Source organism: Microcaecilia unicolor, chromosome 2 (assembly GCF_901765095.1).
Source record: "Microcaecilia unicolor chromosome 2, aMicUni1.1, whole genome shotgun sequence".
NCBI classification, from domain to species: domain Eukaryota; kingdom Metazoa; phylum Chordata; class Amphibia; order Gymnophiona; family Siphonopidae; genus Microcaecilia; species Microcaecilia unicolor.
Window position 1 is genome coordinate 241,566,262 of NC_044032.1, and position 22,216 is coordinate 241,588,477.

At 44.7% G+C, this 22,216-nt stretch overlaps 2 protein-coding genes across 7 annotated transcripts in view; both read left to right on the top strand.

Moving 5' to 3' along the window:
• PIP5K1B (phosphatidylinositol-4-phosphate 5-kinase type 1 beta) overlaps nucleotides 1–10,426 on the top strand; it is a 435,282-nt gene extending 424,856 nt beyond the window's left edge. For 5 of the 6 annotated variants that reach the window (XM_030193839.1, XM_030193840.1, XM_030193837.1 and 2 more), the window contains 2 exons: nucleotides 2,901–3,036; nucleotides 9,668–10,426. In XM_030193839.1, the coding sequence (XP_030049699.1) occupies nucleotides 2,901–3,036; nucleotides 9,668–9,670 (139 nt within the window). In that variant the 3' untranslated portion in view covers nucleotides 9,671–10,426. The remainder of the gene's footprint in view (nucleotides 1–2,900; nucleotides 3,037–9,667) is intronic. The other variant, XM_030193842.1, reaches the window with a different exon arrangement.
• Nucleotides 10,427–21,458: 11,032 nt separating this feature from the next.
• Nucleotides 21,459–22,216, top strand: part of FXN (frataxin) — a 34,076-nt gene continuing 33,318 nt past the window's right edge. The window contains exon 1 of the mRNA XM_030193844.1: nucleotides 21,459–21,769. Within this exon, the coding sequence (XP_030049704.1) occupies nucleotides 21,635–21,769 (135 nt within the window). The 5' untranslated portion in view covers nucleotides 21,459–21,634. The remainder of the gene's footprint in view (nucleotides 21,770–22,216) is intronic.

Consider the following 22,216-nt stretch of genomic DNA (forward strand, 5'->3'; position numbering starts at 1 on the left):
ACCTTAGGAAATGGGAAGACTGGGCATCCAAATGGCAGATGAAATTTAATTTGGACAAATGCAAGGTGATGCACATACCTGATGCTAGAGTCCACCTTGGGGGTCAGCACTCAAGAAAAAGATCTAGTTGTCGCTGTAGATAATATGCTGAAATGTTCTGTTCAGTGTGCGGCAGCCAAAAAGCAAACAGGATGCAAGGAATTATTAGGAAAGGGATGGTAAATAAGAACAAAAATACAATAATGCATTTGTATTGCTTCAGGGTGCGTCCACACCTTCAGTATTGCGTTCAGTTCTGGTCGCCGTATCTGAAAAAATTAGAAAAGGTTCAAAGAAGAGCAACCAAAATGATAAAGGGGATGGAACTCCTCTCATACGAGGAAAGGCTAGAGGTTAGGGCTCTTCAGCTTGGAGAAGAGAAGGATGAGGGGAGGTATGATTGAGGTCTACAAAATCCTGAGTGGTGTAGAACGAGTAGAAGCAAATCGATTTTTTACTCATTCCAAAAGTACAAAGACTAGGGGACACTCAAGAAAATTACATGGAAATACTTTTAAAACAAATAGGAGGAAATATTTTTTCACTCAACGAATAGTTAACATCTGGAACTCTTTGCCGGAGGATGTGGTAACAGCGGTTAGCGTATCTGGGTTTAAAACATGTTTGGAGAAATTACTGGAGGAAAAGTCCATAGTCTGCTATTGAGACAGACATGAATAAGCAACTGCTTGCCCTGGGATTTCTAGTGTGGAGTGTTGCCACAATTTGGGTTTCTGCCAGGTACTTGTGACCCTGGCTTGGCCACTGTTTGGGAAAACAAGATACTGGACTAGAAGGACCATTGGTCTGACCCAGTATGGCTACTTTTATGTTCTTATGAAATGGAAGGGGGATGGGTTTTAATATTCTTTCTTTCTGTGGTTGCAATCAAAACGGTTTACATATTATATACAGGTAGTTATTTTGGACCTGAGGCAATGGAAGCTTAAATGACTTGCCCAGAGTCACAACAAACTCTCATTTTAGTTCTGTTCTGTATTAAGGGAGGGGATTTTAAGAGGCATCTACACAGGTAAAAGCAGTGTTTAGTGCACAGAAATAGCACCTTTATAAAATTGTCTGGAGTATTTTTGTGTAAGCGTATGCACATACTACCTGTGTGCGTGTTTATGTGACTGGGATTGGGATGGGGGAGGAGTTAGCCTTTACGTGCATATAGTTGGGAAATGTGTGCGCGCTAAATAGCAGGTACTTCTCAAGTCATTTTCAAAGGAAAAGTATGTGCCTGATTTCCCTTTGAGAGCTGCTGCAACCTATGGGGGACCCTTTTACTAAGCTGCTGTGGTAACAGGAGGCCTGCGCTAGCGTCAGCGTGTGTTTTTGACATGCTGAGGCCCCCTGTTACCACAGCAGGTTAAATGCAGTTTTGGTTTTTAGGAAAAGACATTGCCATACGGTAACACTGCGCGGCCATTTCAGGGGGGGGAGCCCTTACCGCCATCCATTGAGATGGCGGTAAGGGCTCCCGCATTAGCCCGGTGGTAACTGGGCAGCACCCCTGATTAAGTTCCGGTGCTTCAAAAATAAATCATATTTTTGTAGCACTGGAAATGGCGCACACTTGAGGTCCTATGGTGGAAGTTTAACCTGAGGCTCAAAAGTGAAGATAGAATCAATTGTCACATGCAGAATCCAGTGGTCAGAGTATTATAGAATCACACCCCTGGCCTCTAGCAGCAGCTCACTTAGTGCACCCAAGCAATTGCAAAGGCAGCACATATGAGCTGGCTTTGGCACAGTGTCAGAGGTGCTCGTGATGACCAACAGATTGATTGTGTCATTCTCTGAAAAGACATTTTAAAACGTTTTTTTTTAAGTTTATTTATTATATTTTCCAAAACAGCAACTGTCTGGGTACGCAGACCCAATCTACTAATGGTACAAAAAGCCTTATCAATCTAACATGTTGCTCCTATTAACACATATCACAACAGTCCCAAACCCCAATCCCAAAAACCCTCCTCCCCACTCTAACCCTCCTCTGTCAGTCGGCAGGTTGAAAAAACATCTTTATTTTTCTCATAAGGTTCCCACACTTTTTGAAACTTCTGAATGTGCCCTGTCCTTAATGCTGTTAATTTAGACATCTGGTAGATATGGTCCACCTTAAGACCCACTCTGTGCATAGATGGAACTTCCACCTGCTTCCATGCTCGCGCCAAGACCAATCTAGCTGCTGCAAATATAATTATAGCAAGTTTATGTTCTGCTGCATGGCATCCTGGAGGACGAACGTGAAGCAAGCAGTGCTCCGCTCTGATTGGATATGCCCCTGTACCCAGGCTATTGACCTTTTCAAGCACTTGTTGCCAATATGTTTGTACTTTTGGGCATCCCCACCAGACGTGCATAAAGGTTCCCACTTCACCACATTCTCTCCAACAGTCTGCAGGGACCCCTGGGTAGATCTTATGTAACCTCTCTGGAGTATAATACCACCAATATAGCATTTTATATCCGTTCTCAATCAGTGGTTGGGCAATAGACGGCTTTAACAAAAAATTTTAAAACATTTTAGGATACATAGTGGTATGCAAAATATCACCTGAAATTTTTCCAAATGAACAAAGCTTTGATTAGCTCGTGCTTTCTCACCTAGATATCTAAGGCAAGTTACAACACTGAGGGCTAGATTTGTTAAGGTGTGCTAATGCCATTAATGTGCATTATTAGTAAATAGGTCCCATTGCATAAAATGGGACCTGCAGTAACAAAAACATGCGTTATACCTATTAGCATGCACTAATGCAGTAGAGACTTCAGTAAATCTCGCCCTAAGAAACTACGTTACATTTCTTTTGCCATTGTACTGATTACCCTTCTGCACCCTGTGTTTTCAGCAGAGGGCCCTGTTCGAGCTCAATGTTCACCTTGGAAGACAGCACTCCCTTAGAAGACAGTGCCGTCTACCTGACGTCGGAGCCCAGCACACAGGAAATCAACAATGACACTTCTTCAGTTTTGGATGTGTACTTGGTAAGTTGCCCAGTGGCTGTTCAGCTGCCTTGTTTTGTTATAAAGGACACCCATGTTTTCTTCACTTTCTCTTCTTTATTACATTACATTTAAATTTCAAATGTATTTGGGACCCGCTGAGCAAAAAGGTACCAAAAGTGAGTTATGTCTCTTATTTATACCACAAGATAGAGTACATAAGTAATGCCACACTGGGAAAAGACCAAGGGTCCATCGAGCCCAGCATCCTGTCCATGACAGCGGCCAATCCAGGCCAAGGGCACCTGGCAAGCTTCCCAAACGTACAAATATTCTACACATGTTATTCCTGGAATTGTGGATTTTTCCCAAGTCCATTTAGTAGTGGTTTATGGACTAAATAGACGTAGGAAAAGTCAGGAATATCAACTGCATAATCCTACAGAATTTCAGCCTCAGGTATGGACTAATTACATCTTTAAAATATTAGAAATGTTCCCTGTTCTTCTCCGAGTTTTCAACTCCTTCCATCCGGCAACTTTGCTTACGCATTCTTGTTGGTTGGCGGCAGTTACTCATATTCATAAGCCGGGCAAAGATCCCACTCAATGCGCTTCTTACAGGCTGATCTAATTGCTAGAAGGTGATTATAAAATTGTTACAAAAATATTTGTCTAGAGGCAGGCAAATGTTTGATAATATTTGACGGGCCCTACATATTATCCAGTGTTCAGAAGAGGGGTCACCGGCTCTTTTGCTCTCTGTTGACGCAGAGAAAGCATTCGACAGGTTGCAGTGGCTCTTCATGTTAATGACTCTACAGCGGGTGGGAATTAGAGGACACTTTCTGGAATGGGTACAATTGTTGTATAGACAACCTTGGGCTTTTTTAAAGATACTGCATCCTTTGCATTACATAGAGGAACCCGCCAGGGCTGTGTGCTTTCACCACTTTTGTTTGCCCTTTCGCTTGACTTCCTAGCCTCTCAGGTGCTTGCTCATCCTGGGATTCATTAAGTTCTTTGTGGAGGAGCGGACCAGAAAATCTTGTTTGCTCGTGGCTTTGTCATCTCCAGAGGAATCAGTGCCTCAGGTGTTGCAGGTTTTGCATGTCTATGGACTGGTGTCTGGTTTTAAAGTTAACATGGCCAAGTCAGAGATACTGAATCTGATGGTCCCAGGGCCTCTGGCTTCCCAATTACATTCTAAATTCCCATTCCTGAACAATCTGTTATTTGGGGGTTCAGTTACTGGTAGACATTTCCATGCTGTATGCAGCTAATTATCCCATCAGGCTTTAGGAACTAATGGACGATCTCCATAGATGGGAGGGGCTTAATATTTAATGGTTTGGGAGGATACAGGCTGTCAAAATGTCTTTGATGCCCAAGTTACTATACTTGTTTATGACTCTGCCCATCCTCTGCCCAAAATCTTTTTAGCACCTCAATCATAGGGTGTTGTGCTATAAATATAGCAAATGGAAGAGGCATCCTCCTCGGGTGAAGCGATCCATACTGCGAGAACTTCCAACGAAAGGGGGCATGGGGGTCCCTAATTTTCAACCTTATTATACAGCAGCACAATTACGCTTACTAAGGGCTTCTTTTACAAAGCTGCACTGGTGATTCCTGCGTGGCAAATGAGAGGAAGCCCATAGGAATTGAATGGTCTTCCTCTCATTTGCTGCACTGAGAATCGGTAGCACGGCTTTGTAAAAGAGACCCTAAGTGAATGGATAAGGGGCTCTGTTTCCAAAAATGTGTCCAAATGGAGCAGCACTTTATGGGGCCTACCCCATTGTGGGCAGTCTCCTGGTTACCTGAGCAGGGACTTAGAGGGTTTTTGGCCTGGAGTCTGTCAGTCATTAGATTCCCTCTCCAAACTTGGTGTCAGACTCAAGAGCATTTTTTCCCAGGTAGGCAGCTTTTCCTTCAAAGGCTATATCACATGAACCAGCATTGGGGTGGGGGGGTCAGGACTTGGTGTTTACACGATGGGCAGGTAATGGGCTGCGCTCTCTAGGGAGTAAGGTGAAATTCTTCCATTTATGGATCTCCAAGAGGAGCATGGTTTACCTGAGACAGATACATTTCACTATCGCCAAATTAGGGATTATCTGCAGTGGAGGGCTCAGGATGTATTGGGTCTGGTGGAAACAACATTAGAGGGTGCACTTTAGACAGGAGGTGGAAGAGGCTGCATTTTGCCCCTCTACCGGGCGCTGTTGGTGGCCATATTCCCCCTGACCCGCTGTATGGCTCATTGGGAGGCCAACCTGGGTACCTCTTATGAGCCCCCACAATGGGCTAAAGTGCTTTGCAGACTGCTGAAGGTGTCCTTGGCTACTAATATGGTTGAAATGGATATAAGATATTATATAAATGGTACTATACTCTTATGCGACTTTATAAAATATATAAAAATGGCTCTGATCTTTGTTGACGTGACTGCGGAGCCAGTGGAGATTTTTTCCATATATGGTGGCTCTGCCCCCAGATATGCGATTACTGGGCAAACATTTTGGACCTTCTGCATTGTATCACCCAGGTGCACTACCCACAGAAAGCTGATTATTGCTTACTGTATTTTCGCCCTATGGGGATTAAGTTGGAAATACATATGTTTGCTGTTTGTTTATTCTTGGTGGGCAAAATTGCCATAGCAGCCCATTAGGTACACCATTCACCTTGGAGGAGATTGGCACTGCACTACTTACAGAGGATCAGTCACTCAAACGTCTAGCTTATGTTTATCAGATGTTCCAACTGACACCTAGTCATCAAGGAAGACTACTGCAACTTCACAAGATTTGGAACGTTTATGAGACTTGGCAAGGACAGTTACCTACTAGTGGGTTGCCCTGAGCAATTACATTGGAGGTTATGTGTTATTGGAGCTGGAGTTATGGCAACCTTGGATGGTTTTTACTCGGGGAAAGAGGATTATGCTTGTTTTGGGGGAGGGAAGGTGTTGGGGAACAATCTCAGTTTACGTTTGTGCTGACTGTTGGCTGTATTTTTGTGAAAGTTGACAATAAAGATTGTTTAAAAAAAAAAAAGAGAAATGTTTATCAATAAAAAAAAAAGTAATTAAACCCAGAAATCACATATTCCACTTTAGGTACCTGTAGTTTTTAGGCTGTAGAACATGAAAAACATCAAAGTTGTGATAAAAAATTGCATAGTCCCAATTTTACTGACCCTACAGTACACAAAACTTTCCAAAAATTAAAGTCGGCTTTCCAAACTTATAGCCTTTTTCTCTATTATTTGTAACCCCACTTTTAGTATATTTTCACTCCGCATGTCACATTTGATATTCCACCTATTAGGCAGTTACTGGTTTTTTTTTTTTTTTTTTTTGGGGGGGGGGGGTTATGAGCCAGCAGAGACCTCTGGAGTCACCCTGTCTAGTTTCTCACAGTCACTGGGTGGAGCGAGTGTGTCATTGCGTAATATCAACACCTAATGGCCAGCCTCAGAATACACACACATGAAGTTCCGTTGGGAGCCACATTCAGTGAGTAGCCTCTAATCAGGGACTGTTATTGAGCTAGGTGAGATGGGGAGAGAGTTAAAATGGAGAAAACCCTCAGGTTGTTGAGAGTGAAAAAGTGGTGTCATAGAGGGGCATAATCGAACGGGGCACCCAAGTTTTCCTGAGGGCGTCCTCGCAGGACATCCCCGCAAAGGGGCGGGGAAACCCATATTATCGAAACAAGATGGGCATCCCTCTTTCGTTTCAATAATACGTTCAGGGACGCCCAGATCTCAACATTTAGGTCAACCTTAGAGATGGTCATCCCTAGACATGATCATCCCCAGTTTTCGGCGATAATGGAAACCAAGGACACCCATCTCAAAAACGACCAAATCCAACTCATTTGGTCGTGGGAGGAGCCAGCATTCGTAGTGCACTGGTCCCCCTGACATGCCAGAACACCAACCGGGCACCCTAGGGGGCACTGCAGTGGACTGATGTACTAACTGAATGGAAAAAGGCATGCAGTGGTCACTAACCACCTCCCACCCCGAAAAAAACAACTTTAAAAACTTTTAGAATATGGGTAAAGGATGTCCTTCGCTATGCCTCCGTCCCTGTGACGGCAGTTGAGGACGTCCTTCGCTATTTATTTAGATTTTTGCTCACACCTTTTTCAGTAGTAGTTCAAGGTGAGTTACATTCAGGTACACTGGATATTTCTATGCCTCCGTCCCTGCAACAGCAGTTGAGGACGTCCTTCGAGATGCCTCCGTCCCTGCGACGGTTAGTTGAAGACGTCCTTCGAGATGCCTCTGTCCTGCGATGGCAGCTGAGGACGTCCAAAATGTGGATGTTTGTGAGAAGGATGTCCATGCCTGGATGTTTCTGTGAGAAGGATGTCCATGCCTGCTGTGCCTCTGACACCCCCTTTATTTATTTGGATTTTGGATCACAAGTAGCAACAGTGGGATTTGAACTGGCCACCTCTGGATTGCAAGACCAGTGCTCTAACCACTAGGCCATTCCTCCACTCCACTCCCTTGAAATTTGGCCGTCCCTGTGAGGGGACAGTATGCAGGTCCCTATGGACACAAATGAGAAGTCATTATATAGCATACGTTCTCCAGTGCAGCTGCAGAATGTGTTCATTTTTCTGTGTAAGGAATAAGAGCATTGGGATATAGGAGGAGAAAGTAAACTGAGGAACTCCATATAAACTAAGAGAAATCCTGTATGCAGTTTGTGTACCAGGCTTCAGAGAACCTAAAAGTGCTCTAGCTTTTGTAAATACAACACTGCCACCTAGTGTTCCTACAGAAGTCATCATTTCTTTTTAGCTCAGAAATGCAACAGAGTACAGCTGTAGTATAGAATAGGGTTGTTACTGTGGATAAAGGTGAGCTGGTTGATATTGTGTATCTGGATTTTCAAAAGATGTTTGACAAAGTACCTCATGAAAGGCTCCTAAGGAAATTAGAAAGTCCACTGTGTCCTATTGTGGATTAAGAACTGGTTAAAAGATAGGAAACAGAGAGTAGGGTTAAATGGTCAGTATTCTCAATGGAAAAGGGTAGATAGTGGGGTTCCCCAGGGGTCTGTGCTAGGACCGCTGCTTTTTAACATATTTATAAATGATCTAGAGATGGGAATGACTAGTTGAGGTAATTAAATTTGCCGATGACACAAAGTTATTAAATCGCAAGAGGATTGTGAAAAATTGCAAGAGGACCTTACGAGGCTGGGCATCCAAATGGCAGATGATGTTTAATGTGAGCAAGTGCAAAGTGATACATGTGGGAAAGAGGAATCCAAACTATAGTTACGTGATGCAAGGTTCCACATTAAGAAAAGGACCTAGGTGTCATTGTTGATGATACTTTGAAACCCTCTGCTCAGTGTTCAGTGGTGGCTAAGAAAGCAAATACAGTACGACGCCGATTAACCAGATGTCCGATTATCCGAACCGGCACACAATGGTGTACATACAGGTGGTTTAGTATATTTTTTCACACTAACTTTTGAAAATAAAAACTATTGTTCAACATACAGTGCTCTGATTGTGTGTTTTTTTCTTAAGTAGGTATATGTTCAATGATCCGGATTTATGATTATCCGAACCACCCCCTTGCCAAGGATAGTCCAGATAATCAGCATTGAACTGTAGAAGGTTAAAAATTATTAGGAAAGGTATGGAGAACAAAACTGAGAATATTATAATGCCTTTGTATCACTCCATGATGCGACCGCACCTCGAATATTGTGTGCAGTTCTGGTCACCGCATCTCAAAAAAAGATATAACGGATTTAGAATAGGTATAGAGAAGGGGATGAGAAGACTTGCCAGTCAGGTTTTCAGGATATCCACAATGAATATGCATGAACTTGATTTGCATACACTGCCTCTATTATATGCAAATCTCTTTCATGCATATTCATTGTGGATATCCTGAAAACCTGTCTGGCAAGGGGTACTCCAGGGCCAGACTTGGGAAACACTGCTAGAAGCTAAGCCCACTTGAGGGCACAATTAGGCACCAACAGTTATACCAATTGATTTGGCGTAACTGTTGGTGCCTACATTGTTTTATTTTGTTTTTAACTTTATGTTTATTGAAATGTTAACAAAAATCACAAGCAATAATTACACTTGCTACAGAAGAGAACATTGGCCAAGAAAAAAGAATACAGACAAATATCTTGTAAAGGAATTGGCACCAAAGTTTAGGGTGTTAGTGCCAACTTATGCTGGTATTTTGTCATTGCATCTTGGCACCAAGAAGCAGTTATAGAATTGGAAAACCAGAAGAAGAAGGAGGTCCAATACTTCACAAACAAACCAAGAACGTCAAAACACACAGGGGTGGAAGAACGCCAGATCCAAAAAAGACCAGTCCAGAAGACGTAGAAGTCAGAGAACCAAAACAAATTTTATTTGGACCCCCCCCCCCCCCCCAGAAGACATAGTGCAGTGCTCTGACTTCTATGTCTTCTGGACTGGTCTTTTTGGATCTGGCGTTCTTCCACCCCTGTGTATTTTGACGTTCACAGTTACGGAATTGCCACCTAAGACTTTTTCCTCTCTTCTCCCTCCAGAATCACTTTGATGAATCGAGCCCTAAGTTTACAAAATGGTAATAGAAGCACCTCCCAGCATCCACAACTAATGGCAGATCTTTTTCTTTTTCAGTAAAAGAAAAACAAGGTGTTGAAGATGAGGCAGACAACAAGAAACTGTATTTAACAAAGAGTGTCCTCTGCACCAGAGAAAAGTTACTGAGCCCAATAGGATAACAAGCAACAGAATATGCTCCTGCACCTGACCTGGAGAAGAGGCACAGACTGGGCAGAGGTCGAGTGATGAACATGGCACTCAAGTCTTGTTTGCTGCTTTGGTTTTTCCAACTCTGCTGCTGACTCTGCTTTCCATACTGTTGTCATCATATTTTTGGTTTTCTGGAAGAAAGGAGAGAGTTTGGACTTAAGAGTGACATTTTCCCACTGGCTCCTTCATCTATTTCATGTCCTTATCTGCAATGATCTTGCCACCATGGACCTCTCACTTGGTGTCTGATTTAAGATTCCACCCCCCTCTATTTAAAAATCAATATCCATGAATACAGTGGTCAATAAACTGTCAATTAATTTCATTGCATTTCATATAGTAATTGAATGTCATCAGCAATGTAAAAATAATTTCATGCCAGGACTAGCAAAAGATGTCTGCACACGCTTCACGGAAATGGGCATCTATACAAATTATTTTTGAATGTTTACTAGTGAAATGAACATAGAAAAGCTATTTATAAGAACACCTCCTGTTGTGTACATAACATTGTCTATGAGATACATACACACATACATATATATATTTGTGATCTAGTTTATTGCTTGTAAGAAAAAAGCTATATAATTTATTTAGTAAATAGCACTATGAACTATAGTTTTATTGATGACAAATAAAATATTTTGTTCTCAGACTCCATGGTTTGTCATTACACCACCTTACCTTTTTTTCTAGGAAGTGTGCACCATCATAGTGTATTCACATCATACATTATCTTTCTGCAGCACGCTGTTCAATGATATCCAGTAACATCTTATAGGAAGAAATGTCAAAACATTTTTCCATCAAAACTCGATTGAACAAAGCTTGTTACTAATGATTAATAATTATTAGCTTTCACTTCTCTCTCTCCTCAGTCTTCTGAATTTTTCTGTGTCCGTGTATAGATACTGGAAGTAAGTGTGTTCAGGGTAGTTTCAAGTTTATGAAATAATTTTCTATCCCGCCAATCTACAATGTGTCTAGGTGGTTTACAGGCTAAATTGGGGAGAAAAGAAATAACATGGAACAAAGTAAGACTGCACGCAGACAGAAAAGGAATGGAGAGAACTACAATCTTGGATAGGAAAAAAAAGGGAGAAAGAGAAAAACGGAGGGAAGGTAGACTAGTAACACCTCTGAACCGTCCCACTCAGTGACCGAAAGCCTCTTGAAAGAGGTGTGGTTTCAAGTCTATTTTGAAATGAGTCAAATTAGGGAGGGTTTTTAAATGTAGTGGTAATTGGTTTCAAAGTTGAGGAGCTTGGACAGAGAAAATTGAGTGACAGCTTTCCCTTCCTCAGTACCCAACTGTGGAATGCACTTCCTCGAGACATAACCAGTCTGAGAGACTACCTTACCTTTCGCAAGGCACTAAAAACGCATCTGTTTACCAAAGCATTTTCACCGGGAACAGAGTAGGACTATAGCCTCTGCCAGCTGGCATATGTGGAACCTTTTGTACTGTTCTTTTGTACTGTTATATGTATAGTATAGTATCCTTTCTTTCTTTCTTGCCCTTCTACTCTACTATTCTCATATGTATTTGATATCACCCGGAGTTCTCTCTCCGGTTTATGTAAGCCACATTGAGCCTGCATGTTTGTGAGGATAATGTGGGGTATAAATAAATAAATATGGTGGCAGAACGAATAATAGAGACAGGTGGGACTGTAAGAAGGTACTGATGTGAGAAGCGTAGAGAGTGAGGTGGGCAGTAAAGGACAAGGTATGCTGAGAGAAAAAATGGTTCATGAAATGTTCTAATCTTATAAATTAGAAGTAGTAGTTTATAAATAATACGTGAAGAAACCAGTAGCCAGTGAGCAGTGGGGTAACATGGTCATATTTTTTATGCCCTGTTAAGAGTTTGATCACAGTTTTTTTAAATAAGTTGTAACCGTTTAAGTTTGCGTTGGGTAAGACCCATGTATAAAGCATTACAGTAGTCAGGGTGAGATATAATGAGAAAATGGACGAAAATGTTCAAAGCCGCAGGGAGGGTAAAGCGGTACTCCTCCCAGTCTTTGAAGAATAGGCTTGCTGGTTTCTGTTACACCTAACCACATTCCCCTCCCCCGTCATACACGTACCCCCCAAAATTGGGCCTGATATTATTTAAAGGGCCAAGAGAGGCAATCTGGAGATATTCAGCAGGAACTTAACTGGTTTAGTGCCGCTGAATATCCCTGCTAATCAGCCATCCCCGAACCGGCTAGGTAAGGGGCAGGACATGGGCAGACCATGAACTTAACCGGTTAGCAGACATTTTCAGCCCGCTAACCAGCTAGTAGCCGCATAAAATTAGGACAGCAAAAATGCTGTCTTAAGTTTATGCAATTAAGTTAACAGGGCACCAGTCTGAATATCAGCCAGTGTCTGGTTAACTTCTGGGTAACCGCTGAGACCCAGATATTCGGTGCCAGGAGTCATGCATACCCTGACACTGGTGGGGGGGGGGGGTCTTTTAGTAAAGTTTAGCTCGAGTTATCGGCAGCAGGGCCTCTTTTATTCCTATGGGCACTGCTGCAGATTACTCAAGCTAAGCTTTAGTAAAAGACCCCCCTCCCCAAATAGCTAGCTATTTATTGGGATTTATTAACTGCCTTTATGAAGAGATTCACCCATGGTGGTGTACAGCAGGTACAGTTTTAACATAAAAATTACAATTTTGTTAACAGCATAACAATAGTAAAATATCCAAGAATAAACATAAATTTAAACAGTAAAACTATCAAAAATATACACATTTAACAGCACAATCGCATAATACTAATGATACACCTAATAAGCATGCATTAGAACATTCAACGAACATAGATATAATGCTAAAGATTTTCGACAATAGAGCTTACCATATAGCTAAGGGACTAAGAGCAGATATATGTTGGGAACAAGGTGCATGGTACAGAATCAGTTGGGATAATTTGATGGTTAGCTAAAATCAAGGCAATTTCTTTGTATAGTTAAGCAAGAGATAAGGAGCTGATCTAAGTTACAGTATGTGTAGCAAGCTAGTCCAGGTGCAGAATGGGTGTATAGTCAGTCACTCTATGTATTAAAGGCTTGGGAGAACAGCCAGGCTTTCACCTGCTTCCTGAAGTACAGGTAGTCTCGAATTATACTTAGCCCTTCCGGGAGTAAATTCTGGAGCATGGGGCCTACTCCTGAGGTTCACTGGCAGGTAGCATATCGAACCATTTCTTTTGATGAAGGTACAGATAGTGATGATCCTTAAGAGGACCTTAAAGCAGTGGCGTAGCTACGTGGGGCCTGAGGGGGCCGGGGCCCCCGCAGATTCACCCCAGGACCCCCCTCCCGGCGAACCCGCCCCCGCCCCCGCCTACCTTTACTTTTGCTGGTGGGGGATCCCACTCCCCGCCAGCCGACGTCTTCTCAGTCCTTCCTGCTCTTCAATTTGTTTGCTGACGTCCTGCACGTAATTGTACGTGCAGGACGTCAGACTCAGAGAACAGTTCTGTTCTCTGAGTCTGACGTCCTGCACGTACAACGTGCAGGACGTCAGCAAACAAATTGAAGAGCAGGAAGCGACTAAGAAGAAGACGTCGGCTGGTGGGGAGTGGGATCCCCCGGCAGCAAAAGTAAAGGTAGGCTGCAGCGGCGGCGGGTTCGCGGCGGGAGGGGGGGGCGGCGCCAGGGGGAGGGCTAAAATGTGCCCCCTCCCCCACAGAAGGCTGGCTACGCCCCTGCCTTAAAGGTGTGTAAAGGTCTAACTTATTCTTTAAGTACTCTGGCCCATTTTGTCCGAGGACCTTGAGAATCAAACACAGAGTTTTAAATTTAGCCCTGTAAGGTACTGGTAAGCCAGTGTAGCTTTTGCAGGAAGAGTCTGATGTGGTCACACCACTTTCAGCCTTCTATCAGTCGTGCTGCAGCATTTTGAATTAGTTGGAGCTGATACAAACTCTTTTTGGTTTGGCCAGTGTACAGGGCATTACAGTAGTCATGATGTTATCATGGCATGGACTGCTGTGGTCAGACTCATCTTTTCAATATATGGAGAGAGATTTTGTAGCTGCCGTAGGTGATAAAGACAATTTTTCAGCTGGTGCGACTTGGAAATTCCTGCCAGCTACATGAATGGTTCAACTAGGATTGCCAATTTTTTGAAAGAGACAAAAAACGTACACCTGACATTGCCTTGCCGTGCCCCCTGTCCTGCCCCAAGCAAATAACTGCAATAAGGGTAGCATTAAAGGTGGGGAGGGAGAGGAAGTACAACTTCCAAAACACACATAACAAGGACACTACCCAGTGGCGTAGCCAGAAGTCAATTTTTGGGTGGGCCAACAGGTTGGATGGGTGGGCACTAGACAGTGGTTTGCTGGTAAATGTTTAACAACAGGCTCTCTTCCCGGTCCACCTCTGTGCCCCCCCCCCCTCAAAATTGCAGAGCTGGCTATGGCCGGGGAGAGAGCCTGGGGTGGGGGGAGGCAATGCATTACTCTCTCCAGGAAAAATAAAATTAAATGATCCCAGGTTCCAATCTAATTCATGTTTAATGTGGGATAAAATGCCATAAATAAGTAAATAAATATAAACTTTTAATGTTGAGTACCTGATTCTCAAAGTGGACATATTCCAAACACTATAATGAAAATAAAATGATTTTTTTCTACCTTTGTTGTCTGGTGACTTTGTTTTTCTGATCATGCTGGCCCAGTATCTGATTCTGCTGCTATCTGTCCTCTTAACTCCGTTTCCAGGGATTCCTTTCCACTTATTTCTTTACTTTCCTCCTTTCTTCTTCATTTCTTGCTCTACATCCGTAAGTAAAAGCTGGGTCCTCCGCAGACTTGACTGTCCAGTGGATCCAGCTTCTGCCTATTTTCTCAATCCATGTGCAGTTTTTCTCTTCTCTTCCTTTTCCCTCATATCATCTCCTTCCTCTCTCTTCCCTTCCCTCCATCCATGTCAGCATTTCTTCTCTCTCCCTTCCCCTCCATCCATGTGCATCTCCTTCCTGTCTTCCCTTCCTTCATCAGGGGCGTAGCTACGGGTGGGCCTGGGTGGGCCCAGGCCCACCCAATTCCAGGCCCGCCCAGCGCCAGCTCCCATTGCCGGCCACTGCTGCTTTTCCTGATGAGCAGCAGTGGCCGGCGCTACAAAAAGAAGAAGCGCTCAGCTGACTGAGCTGAGCGCCAACGCATCGCTAAGGAAGAGAAAAAAATGTTTAAAAAAAAATGCGGCACCGCAGGCAGCCTCGAACCATTGGCTGCTGTCTCTGTGCAGGCTCCTCCCGTCTCTTACATCACTGCCCTGTAGCGAAGCAGGGGCAGTGACGTAAGAGACGGAAGGAGCCTGTAGAGCCAGCAGCCAATGCTTCGAGGCTGCCTGCAGTGCCGCGTTTTTTTTTAAACATTTTTTCTCGTCGGGTTAGCGACGCGTTGGCGCTCAGCTCAGTCAGCTGAGCGCGTCTTCTTTTTGTAGCGCCGGCCCTGCTGCTCATCAGGAAAAGCAGCAGTGGCCGGCAATGGGAGCTGGCGCTGGTGGGCCTGAATGGGAGAGGGAAAACGGATGGCAGGATGGGGGGAGAAAGAGGGAAAACAGAAGGATGGGGAGAGAAAGAGGGAAAACAGATGGGAGGATGGCAGAGAAAGAGGGGAAACGGAAGGATGGGGAGAGAAAGAGGGAAAACAGATGGGAGGATGGCAGAGAAAGTGGGGAAACGGAAGGATGGGGAGAGAAAGAGGGAAAACAGATGGGAGGATGGCAGAGAAAGAGGGAAAACGGAAGGATGGGGAGAGAAAGAGGGAAAACAGATGGGAGGATGGCAGAGAAAGAGGGAAAACGGAAAGATGGGGAGAGAAAGAGGGAAAACAGATGGGAGGATGGGGAGAAAGAGGGAAAATGGAAGGATGGGGAGAAAGAGGGAAAACAGATGGCAGGATGGGGAGAAAGAGGGAAAATGGAAGGATGTGGAGAAAAAGAGGGAAAACAGATGGGAGGATGGCAGAGAAAGAGGGGAAACGGAAGGATGGGGAGAGAAAGAGGGAAAACAGATGGCAGGATGGGGAGAAAGAGGGAAAATGGAAGGATGGCGAGAGAAAGAGGGAAAACAGATGGGAGGATGGCAGAGAAAGAGGGAAAATGGAAGGATGTGGAGAGAAAGAGGGAAAACAGATGGGAGGATGACAAAGAAAGAGGGAAAATGGAAGGATGTGGAGAGAAAGAGGGAAAACAGATGGGAGGATGGCAAAGAAAGAGGGAAAATGGAAGGATGTGGAGAGAAAGAGGGAAGACACTGGATGGAAGGGTAGGGAGAAAGAGGTGACACTGGATGGAAGGATGCAGAAAGAAAGAGGGGAGACTATTGGAAGGATGGGGAGAGAGAGGGGAGACACTGGAAGGATGGGGAGAGAAAGAGGAGAGGCTGCATGGAAAGGGGGAGTAGTGAAAGATTGGAGAATAAGAGGAAGGGGCATGGGGAGAACAAGGGTGAGAAAAAGATGAAAAGCCATAAGTAGATGAAGGAAATTAAAGAATGGATAGTAAGAATGAATTAAATCTGGACACAGAGAGAGGCAGAAAATATTGAAGAAAGCAAAGAAAAAGGAGAGAAAAATGACAAATGGCCAGGAAACCCTGGCAGAAGAGTTAAGCGAAAACGAAGGAAAGCAGAATCTAGAGACTGGGAGCAACACAATGAGAAAAAGTAAATGGCCATACAACAAAGGTAAAGAAAATAATTTTATTTTAATTTAGGATAAAGTAATATGGTGTTAATAAAGTTTCAGAGACCAATACTTCCTTCCTTAGGTCAGGAGAGGATACCGTAACAGCATTATACTGACCTGAGGCAGGAGGTTTTGGCCTCTGAAAGCTCACTGAAAAGGATTAGGCTATTAAATATATTGTCTGAAATCTGATGCACTGAACAGCACTTTACCCTGTGTGACAAATGCATCTGAGTGTGACTACATTTTGCTGGGGGGGGGGGGGGGGGGGTAGAGAGAAAATTTTGTGCCCACCCACTTTGGGTTCAGGCCCACCCAAAATTGGCAGTCTGGCTACGCCACTGCTTCACCTCCATCCATGTCCAACAATTATCTCCCTGCCCTACCCTCCATCCACCCATGTCCAGGAACCCTCCTCTCTCCACTGCCCTCCCCTCCATCCATGTCCAGCAACTCTCCTCTCTCCTCCATCCACCTATGTCCAGCAACTCTCCTCTCCCCGCCATCCCCTCTATCCACCCATGTCCAGCAACTCCCCTGCCCTCTCTCCATCCATCTATCCATCCATATCCAGCAATTCTCCTCTCTCCCCTGCCCTCCCCTCCATGTCCAGCAATTTCTCCTCTCTCCCCTTTGACCATCTCCCTCTCATTCCCTCTCCAGCACTCTCATTCCCTCTCTCTCCCTTACCCAGTCTCCTAAATTCCTCCCCCATCTTTCACCCACTTCATTAGTCCCCATACTCTGTACTCACCACCCCTCCCAGACCCATCCTTCCCTCTGCTCACCACCCCTCCCAGTCCCATCCTTCCCTCTGCTTACCAACAATAGAGAACGACAACGTGGATGCAGGCAGCAGCTCGGGTTGCTTGCTGTGTTTTGAGTAAACGGCGACGGCTGCGCGGGGGAGTAGAAAAAAAGATTTTCTAAATGGCTTTCTTCCTTCTCTACTCGCAGCGGCGAACTGGCGGGCGGCGGCAATAAAAGTATAAAGCAGCCAGGCTCCTCGACTCCGTCCCGTCCTTCACTTTCACTTCCCTGCCCTCCCAGCGTCCCGCCCGAAAGGAAATGACATCAGAGGAAGGCGGGACGCTGAGAGCGCAGGGAAGTGAAAGCGAAGGACGGGACGGAGTCGAGGAGCCTGGCTGCTTTATACTTTTATTGCCGCCGCCCGCCAGTTCGCCGCTGCGAGTCTGGAGAGATCATCATCAGCTGAGCCAGAGTGGGTGCTGTTTCTGCCCTGGACCCATGGTCACTAAGCTGGTGCAGTGTGTGTGCGCTTGGGTGGGCGGGCCTGAGGTGAAATTGGGTGGGCCTGGGCCCACCCAGGCCCACCCGTAGCTACGCCCCTGACAGTACCTAAGAAAAGGCACAGGGCCGGTCTTAGCAAGTGCGGGGCCCTGTGCAGACCAATTTGGTGGGGCCCCATCCTAGCCCCTCCCCACCCTAGCCCCACCCCACCATAGCTCCGCCCCTACCCTAGCTCCACCCCATTGATAAGAAAATTTTTTATTTATGAAATTTCAAATAAAGACAAATGAAGCTAAACTTGTACAACTTGTACAAAAAAACTGATTGAAATAATAAGCACAATGCTATCATGAACCCCCCCTCCCCAGAAGTCCACTACAATTAGTAGTTCCAATTCTCATAACAAAGGAGAATAAAGGAAAAATACTAAGAAAGATCCAGTACTTTCAAATTCCCCTATTTTTTAATTTAAAAAGGATCCTTGGAAATGGATTTTATATGTGCTCTTTTCCTCTCCTAAGCTGAACATGCTTAGAGAAATGCCCCTCTTTCTTGAGGCTACAATGCTATTTGCTTTGGAAACTCAAATTCTCCTAAATACAAATGCTGGCCAGCTTAGCAAGATAAGTACCTTTAGATGAACAATTTTTAGTCTGCCCACTTGGGATTCTTTAGGTTTTCAATAACTTTGGGCAAATTAACAGAAAAGTCTGACACTACTAGCCCTCTCCACTTGCCCCTGTCCCCACCCCTCACATACACGCACCACTTTAGCTAACCTCTTGATCTTTTCCTGTCACTGCCCTTCATAAAACACTGAATTTTGACTTAATCACTGATGGGAGAATAATAGACTACTGCAATAGTATTTACCTTTAAAATGGCACAAAAGGGGTTTGAAACTTCCTTCTTCCTTACCTTTGAATGGCAGTGGCACAAACTTGCTCCAGCTCGAGGTCCACTTGACTGTCTTTATTTATTTTTAAGTCGCACTCACTCGCACACCGGCTCACCTCCGACCAGGCTCCAGGCAGCTTTCCTGCTCAGTGACTCCCATCCGCCAAACAGGAAATACCTCATCAGAAGGCGGGACATTGAGCGGGAAGTGAAACGCTGGGGTGAGCCATCGCTGTAACTCTCTATCGGGAGCCGGGGCTGGCACTGCAACTGTCTGTCGGGGCTGTTGGTGCAACTGTCGGGGTTCGGGGAGGATGCTGACGACGGGCTCAGCGGAGGGTGGGCACCGTGCTGCAACGTGGCGGGAGCGGAGCGGCAGAGCGGGATCATGATGCAGTTGTCCGAGCGGGGGTCGGTCGGAGGCAGAGTTGAGGCGCGCCGTGCAGGGCCCCCCTAAGCGCGGGGCCCTATGCGGCCGCCTCTGTCGCCTCTGCCTAAGACCGGCCCTGAAAAGGCAGCACTATAAATATGTAGTGGGCCCTAGAGCACCAGTACACATAGTAAGAAAACTGAACAAGCCAGATTACTATAGATCCTTAAACAGAAACTCCATGCTAACAAAATATCTGGTTTCAGACACACATACAAAACAGATAGACCCCACCAAATGCAAACTAGTTGACCATAAACTAAATAGAAATACCGAGGCAAAATTTCAACCAAATCCTTAAGAAACCAGACTCTTGCATGCAGTACAACTGCAGAAAAACAACATTTCCCTCTTGTATGGTAAAACAAATATGAAGATAGCAGTTGTCTGGGCTGGCATTTGGAGTAGGGGGTGGTGTTGCAACCAGAGCAATTGGGCCCCAGGTCAGAGAGGGCCCCAAGCCTGTCTGAAGATGAAGAAGGCACAGTCTGATAACAGGCTTTGGGATGCCCTCCCAAATTTTGCTCTGGGCCCAGGCCAAGTCTAACACCGGCTCTGTGCATTCCAAAAACTGACATATTCTAATCACTAAATAGCAAATAAAATTCTTCTTTATACCTATGTTTTCTGATCATTTTATATTTCTTAATCATGTTGCCCCAGTCTTTAGTTTCTGTGTTGTTCTGTCATATCATCAGACAGGTTTTAATAACATTTTGCAGGATCTGATGTGTGTTGAGGTGGTTGTCTCCATAGTCTCTTGAGGGGATCTTTAAATACAGCTGAATTGTTTCTATAGATATGTATATTTTTGAGTATTAGTAAATGCTTGAGTTTAAAATATATATCATGTCAACCCATGATACAGAAATCCATTTTAGGCGTACTTATCAAGAAGAGCAGCCAGCAGCTCTTCCTTAGCTCGGTCCCTTTACCACCACGCCTATTTTATACCCCAAATGCACAGCAGTAAAACCCCACTCATTGGCCTTCAATCTCATTCTTTGGAATGGGTCAACTGTGGAATCTCTGCACTCTCATCCAGAATATTCTTGGTCCAGCAGCTTCCTTATCCCACCCCCCTGCCCTGCTGCTTACACACACACACAAAAAAACAAACAAACCCAGAAATATAAATGTACAGAACTGCAGGAGAGGGGGAGGGCCAGTTTTCGGTGAAAACCGAGCAACCAATTTCAGTCACAGATTCCGTTTTGGTTGAAACTGAAGATCCTAGTTTCACTTGAGCTCTATTATTTATTTATTTATTTATTTATTCATGCTTGTATCTCACAGTTATCCAAAAACGAGTTTCAGTTCAATGTGGCTTACATTGATTCAATTACATTTACAAGGTTATATGATGCTGTGTTTTATAGTGGTTAGCAAAGATAACTATTAGTGCATATGGAATAGTCAGTCTAACATTAACTCACTTAAATATTTCTTTTCCCTAACACATTAACAACTAACTTGACAGTTTGTGGTGGATGTAGACATCATTTTTATTGGCCCCTGCCTCAACCCAAAAGTTCTATTGTCTCTGTCAGGTCGCTGTTATTTCCAGTTTCACTGCTTTGCAGAGATGTTCAGTTTCATTCCTGGCTTCACTTTTCACACACCTGTCAGTCCTGTCTTTACAGTAGCGTCTATACCACCCAGTCTTCCTCCTGCATGCCCAGCCCCTCACTACCCCGGGCATACTCTAGACTAAAAATAAACCTCAGGACAAGCTGTCTGACTTCCCAATAGGTGCAATTTATGATCCATTATCATTTCGTCCTGCACCAGTACCCTAACACCATAGCAGCCAGTTCTGTGGGTGCTTCAGCACCCCCGATATTGAACAAATTCCTTGACTGTGACCAAGGAGAATTTCCACTGGGTTTAGCATTCCCAATAATTTTCAAAAGTTGGCTCCCATGTCTAATTGATCGGACCTGCTTCCCCTGTTGTCCACAGTGTGTCTCAGCTCCTGAAATGCAAAGTATCAGTCTTTTACCTTCTTCTGTTTGTCTATCAAACGTCAGAGAATGAACCAAGGAGGTTTGACCCATTAGTGCCCAATGTTCCCATAATAAGCCCTATGGGAACAAATTGATTTCATTGGGCACTAATGGGTTAAACCGACTATCCTCGGAGTTAGAACATGTTGTGGATTTGAAAAATGTATTTCTGATTATAGACCTTGCTTTTCGCTACTAGTGGCCTTATAGATGCTCCCATCATGAAAATTACAATAAACGTTTCACAACTTTTGCAAAAAGTACACAATTCCCTCCTCTTCCCCGCCGCAGCACTGCAAGGAATTTAAAAAAAAAAATCACCAATTTTGCTTCAGGCGGCTTCAAACTATACCATTCTGAGTTGGTTTACTATAGGGTTGTCACAACACAGGCATAGCATATCGTGCTCCTAGTCCTACCCACGCCTGACCTCCGACCTATCGCAGCCGGCCCTGTAGAGTGCAGAACGATCTTTCCATCGCTCCCTTCAGCCTCGATTAGCAGAGCGCCGAGCAGAAGTAGGCACCGGCTGTACTTGCGAGTCGGCGTTATGTGGTGTTTGTGGCGGCCGGCAGTCCGAACGTATTATTGGAGCCGACTGAGGGCGAGCGGCTGGGAACGACGGCTCCACAGTTGCTGTTTTCATCAGAGCCCATCCGGATCTGTTGGTGACCGCCTGTGCCGCGTGAGTATAGAGGTTCCTGCCCACGAAGGCCGGGGGGGGGGGGAGGAGAGAGAGGCGGCGGTGGTACTAGGTAGTTGTGGAAAAACCAGCCCAGTTATTTTGCGTGATATGAAGTTTATTCATACGCTGAAACAGTCTTTAAAACATTAAACGTTGATACGTATGAACATAGCTCAAGTATATCAATTGCACATTCTCAGCCCAGGCCAATCTTAATCTATATCAGTCAATCAAAACATCATTATCGTCAGTAGTGTTGTTGCAATACATCATAATGGAGCCAACCAGGGTTGCCAGGTGGAAAAATTTTTTCCCACCCAATCGAGCCCAAATCCAGCCCAAAACCCGCCCAAAGTCAAACCCCGCCCCTGACACCCCCACCCCCGCGTCATCATCCCCGCTGTCATCAACCCCGCCCACGCCGTCACCGGCCCCGCCCAAAACGTC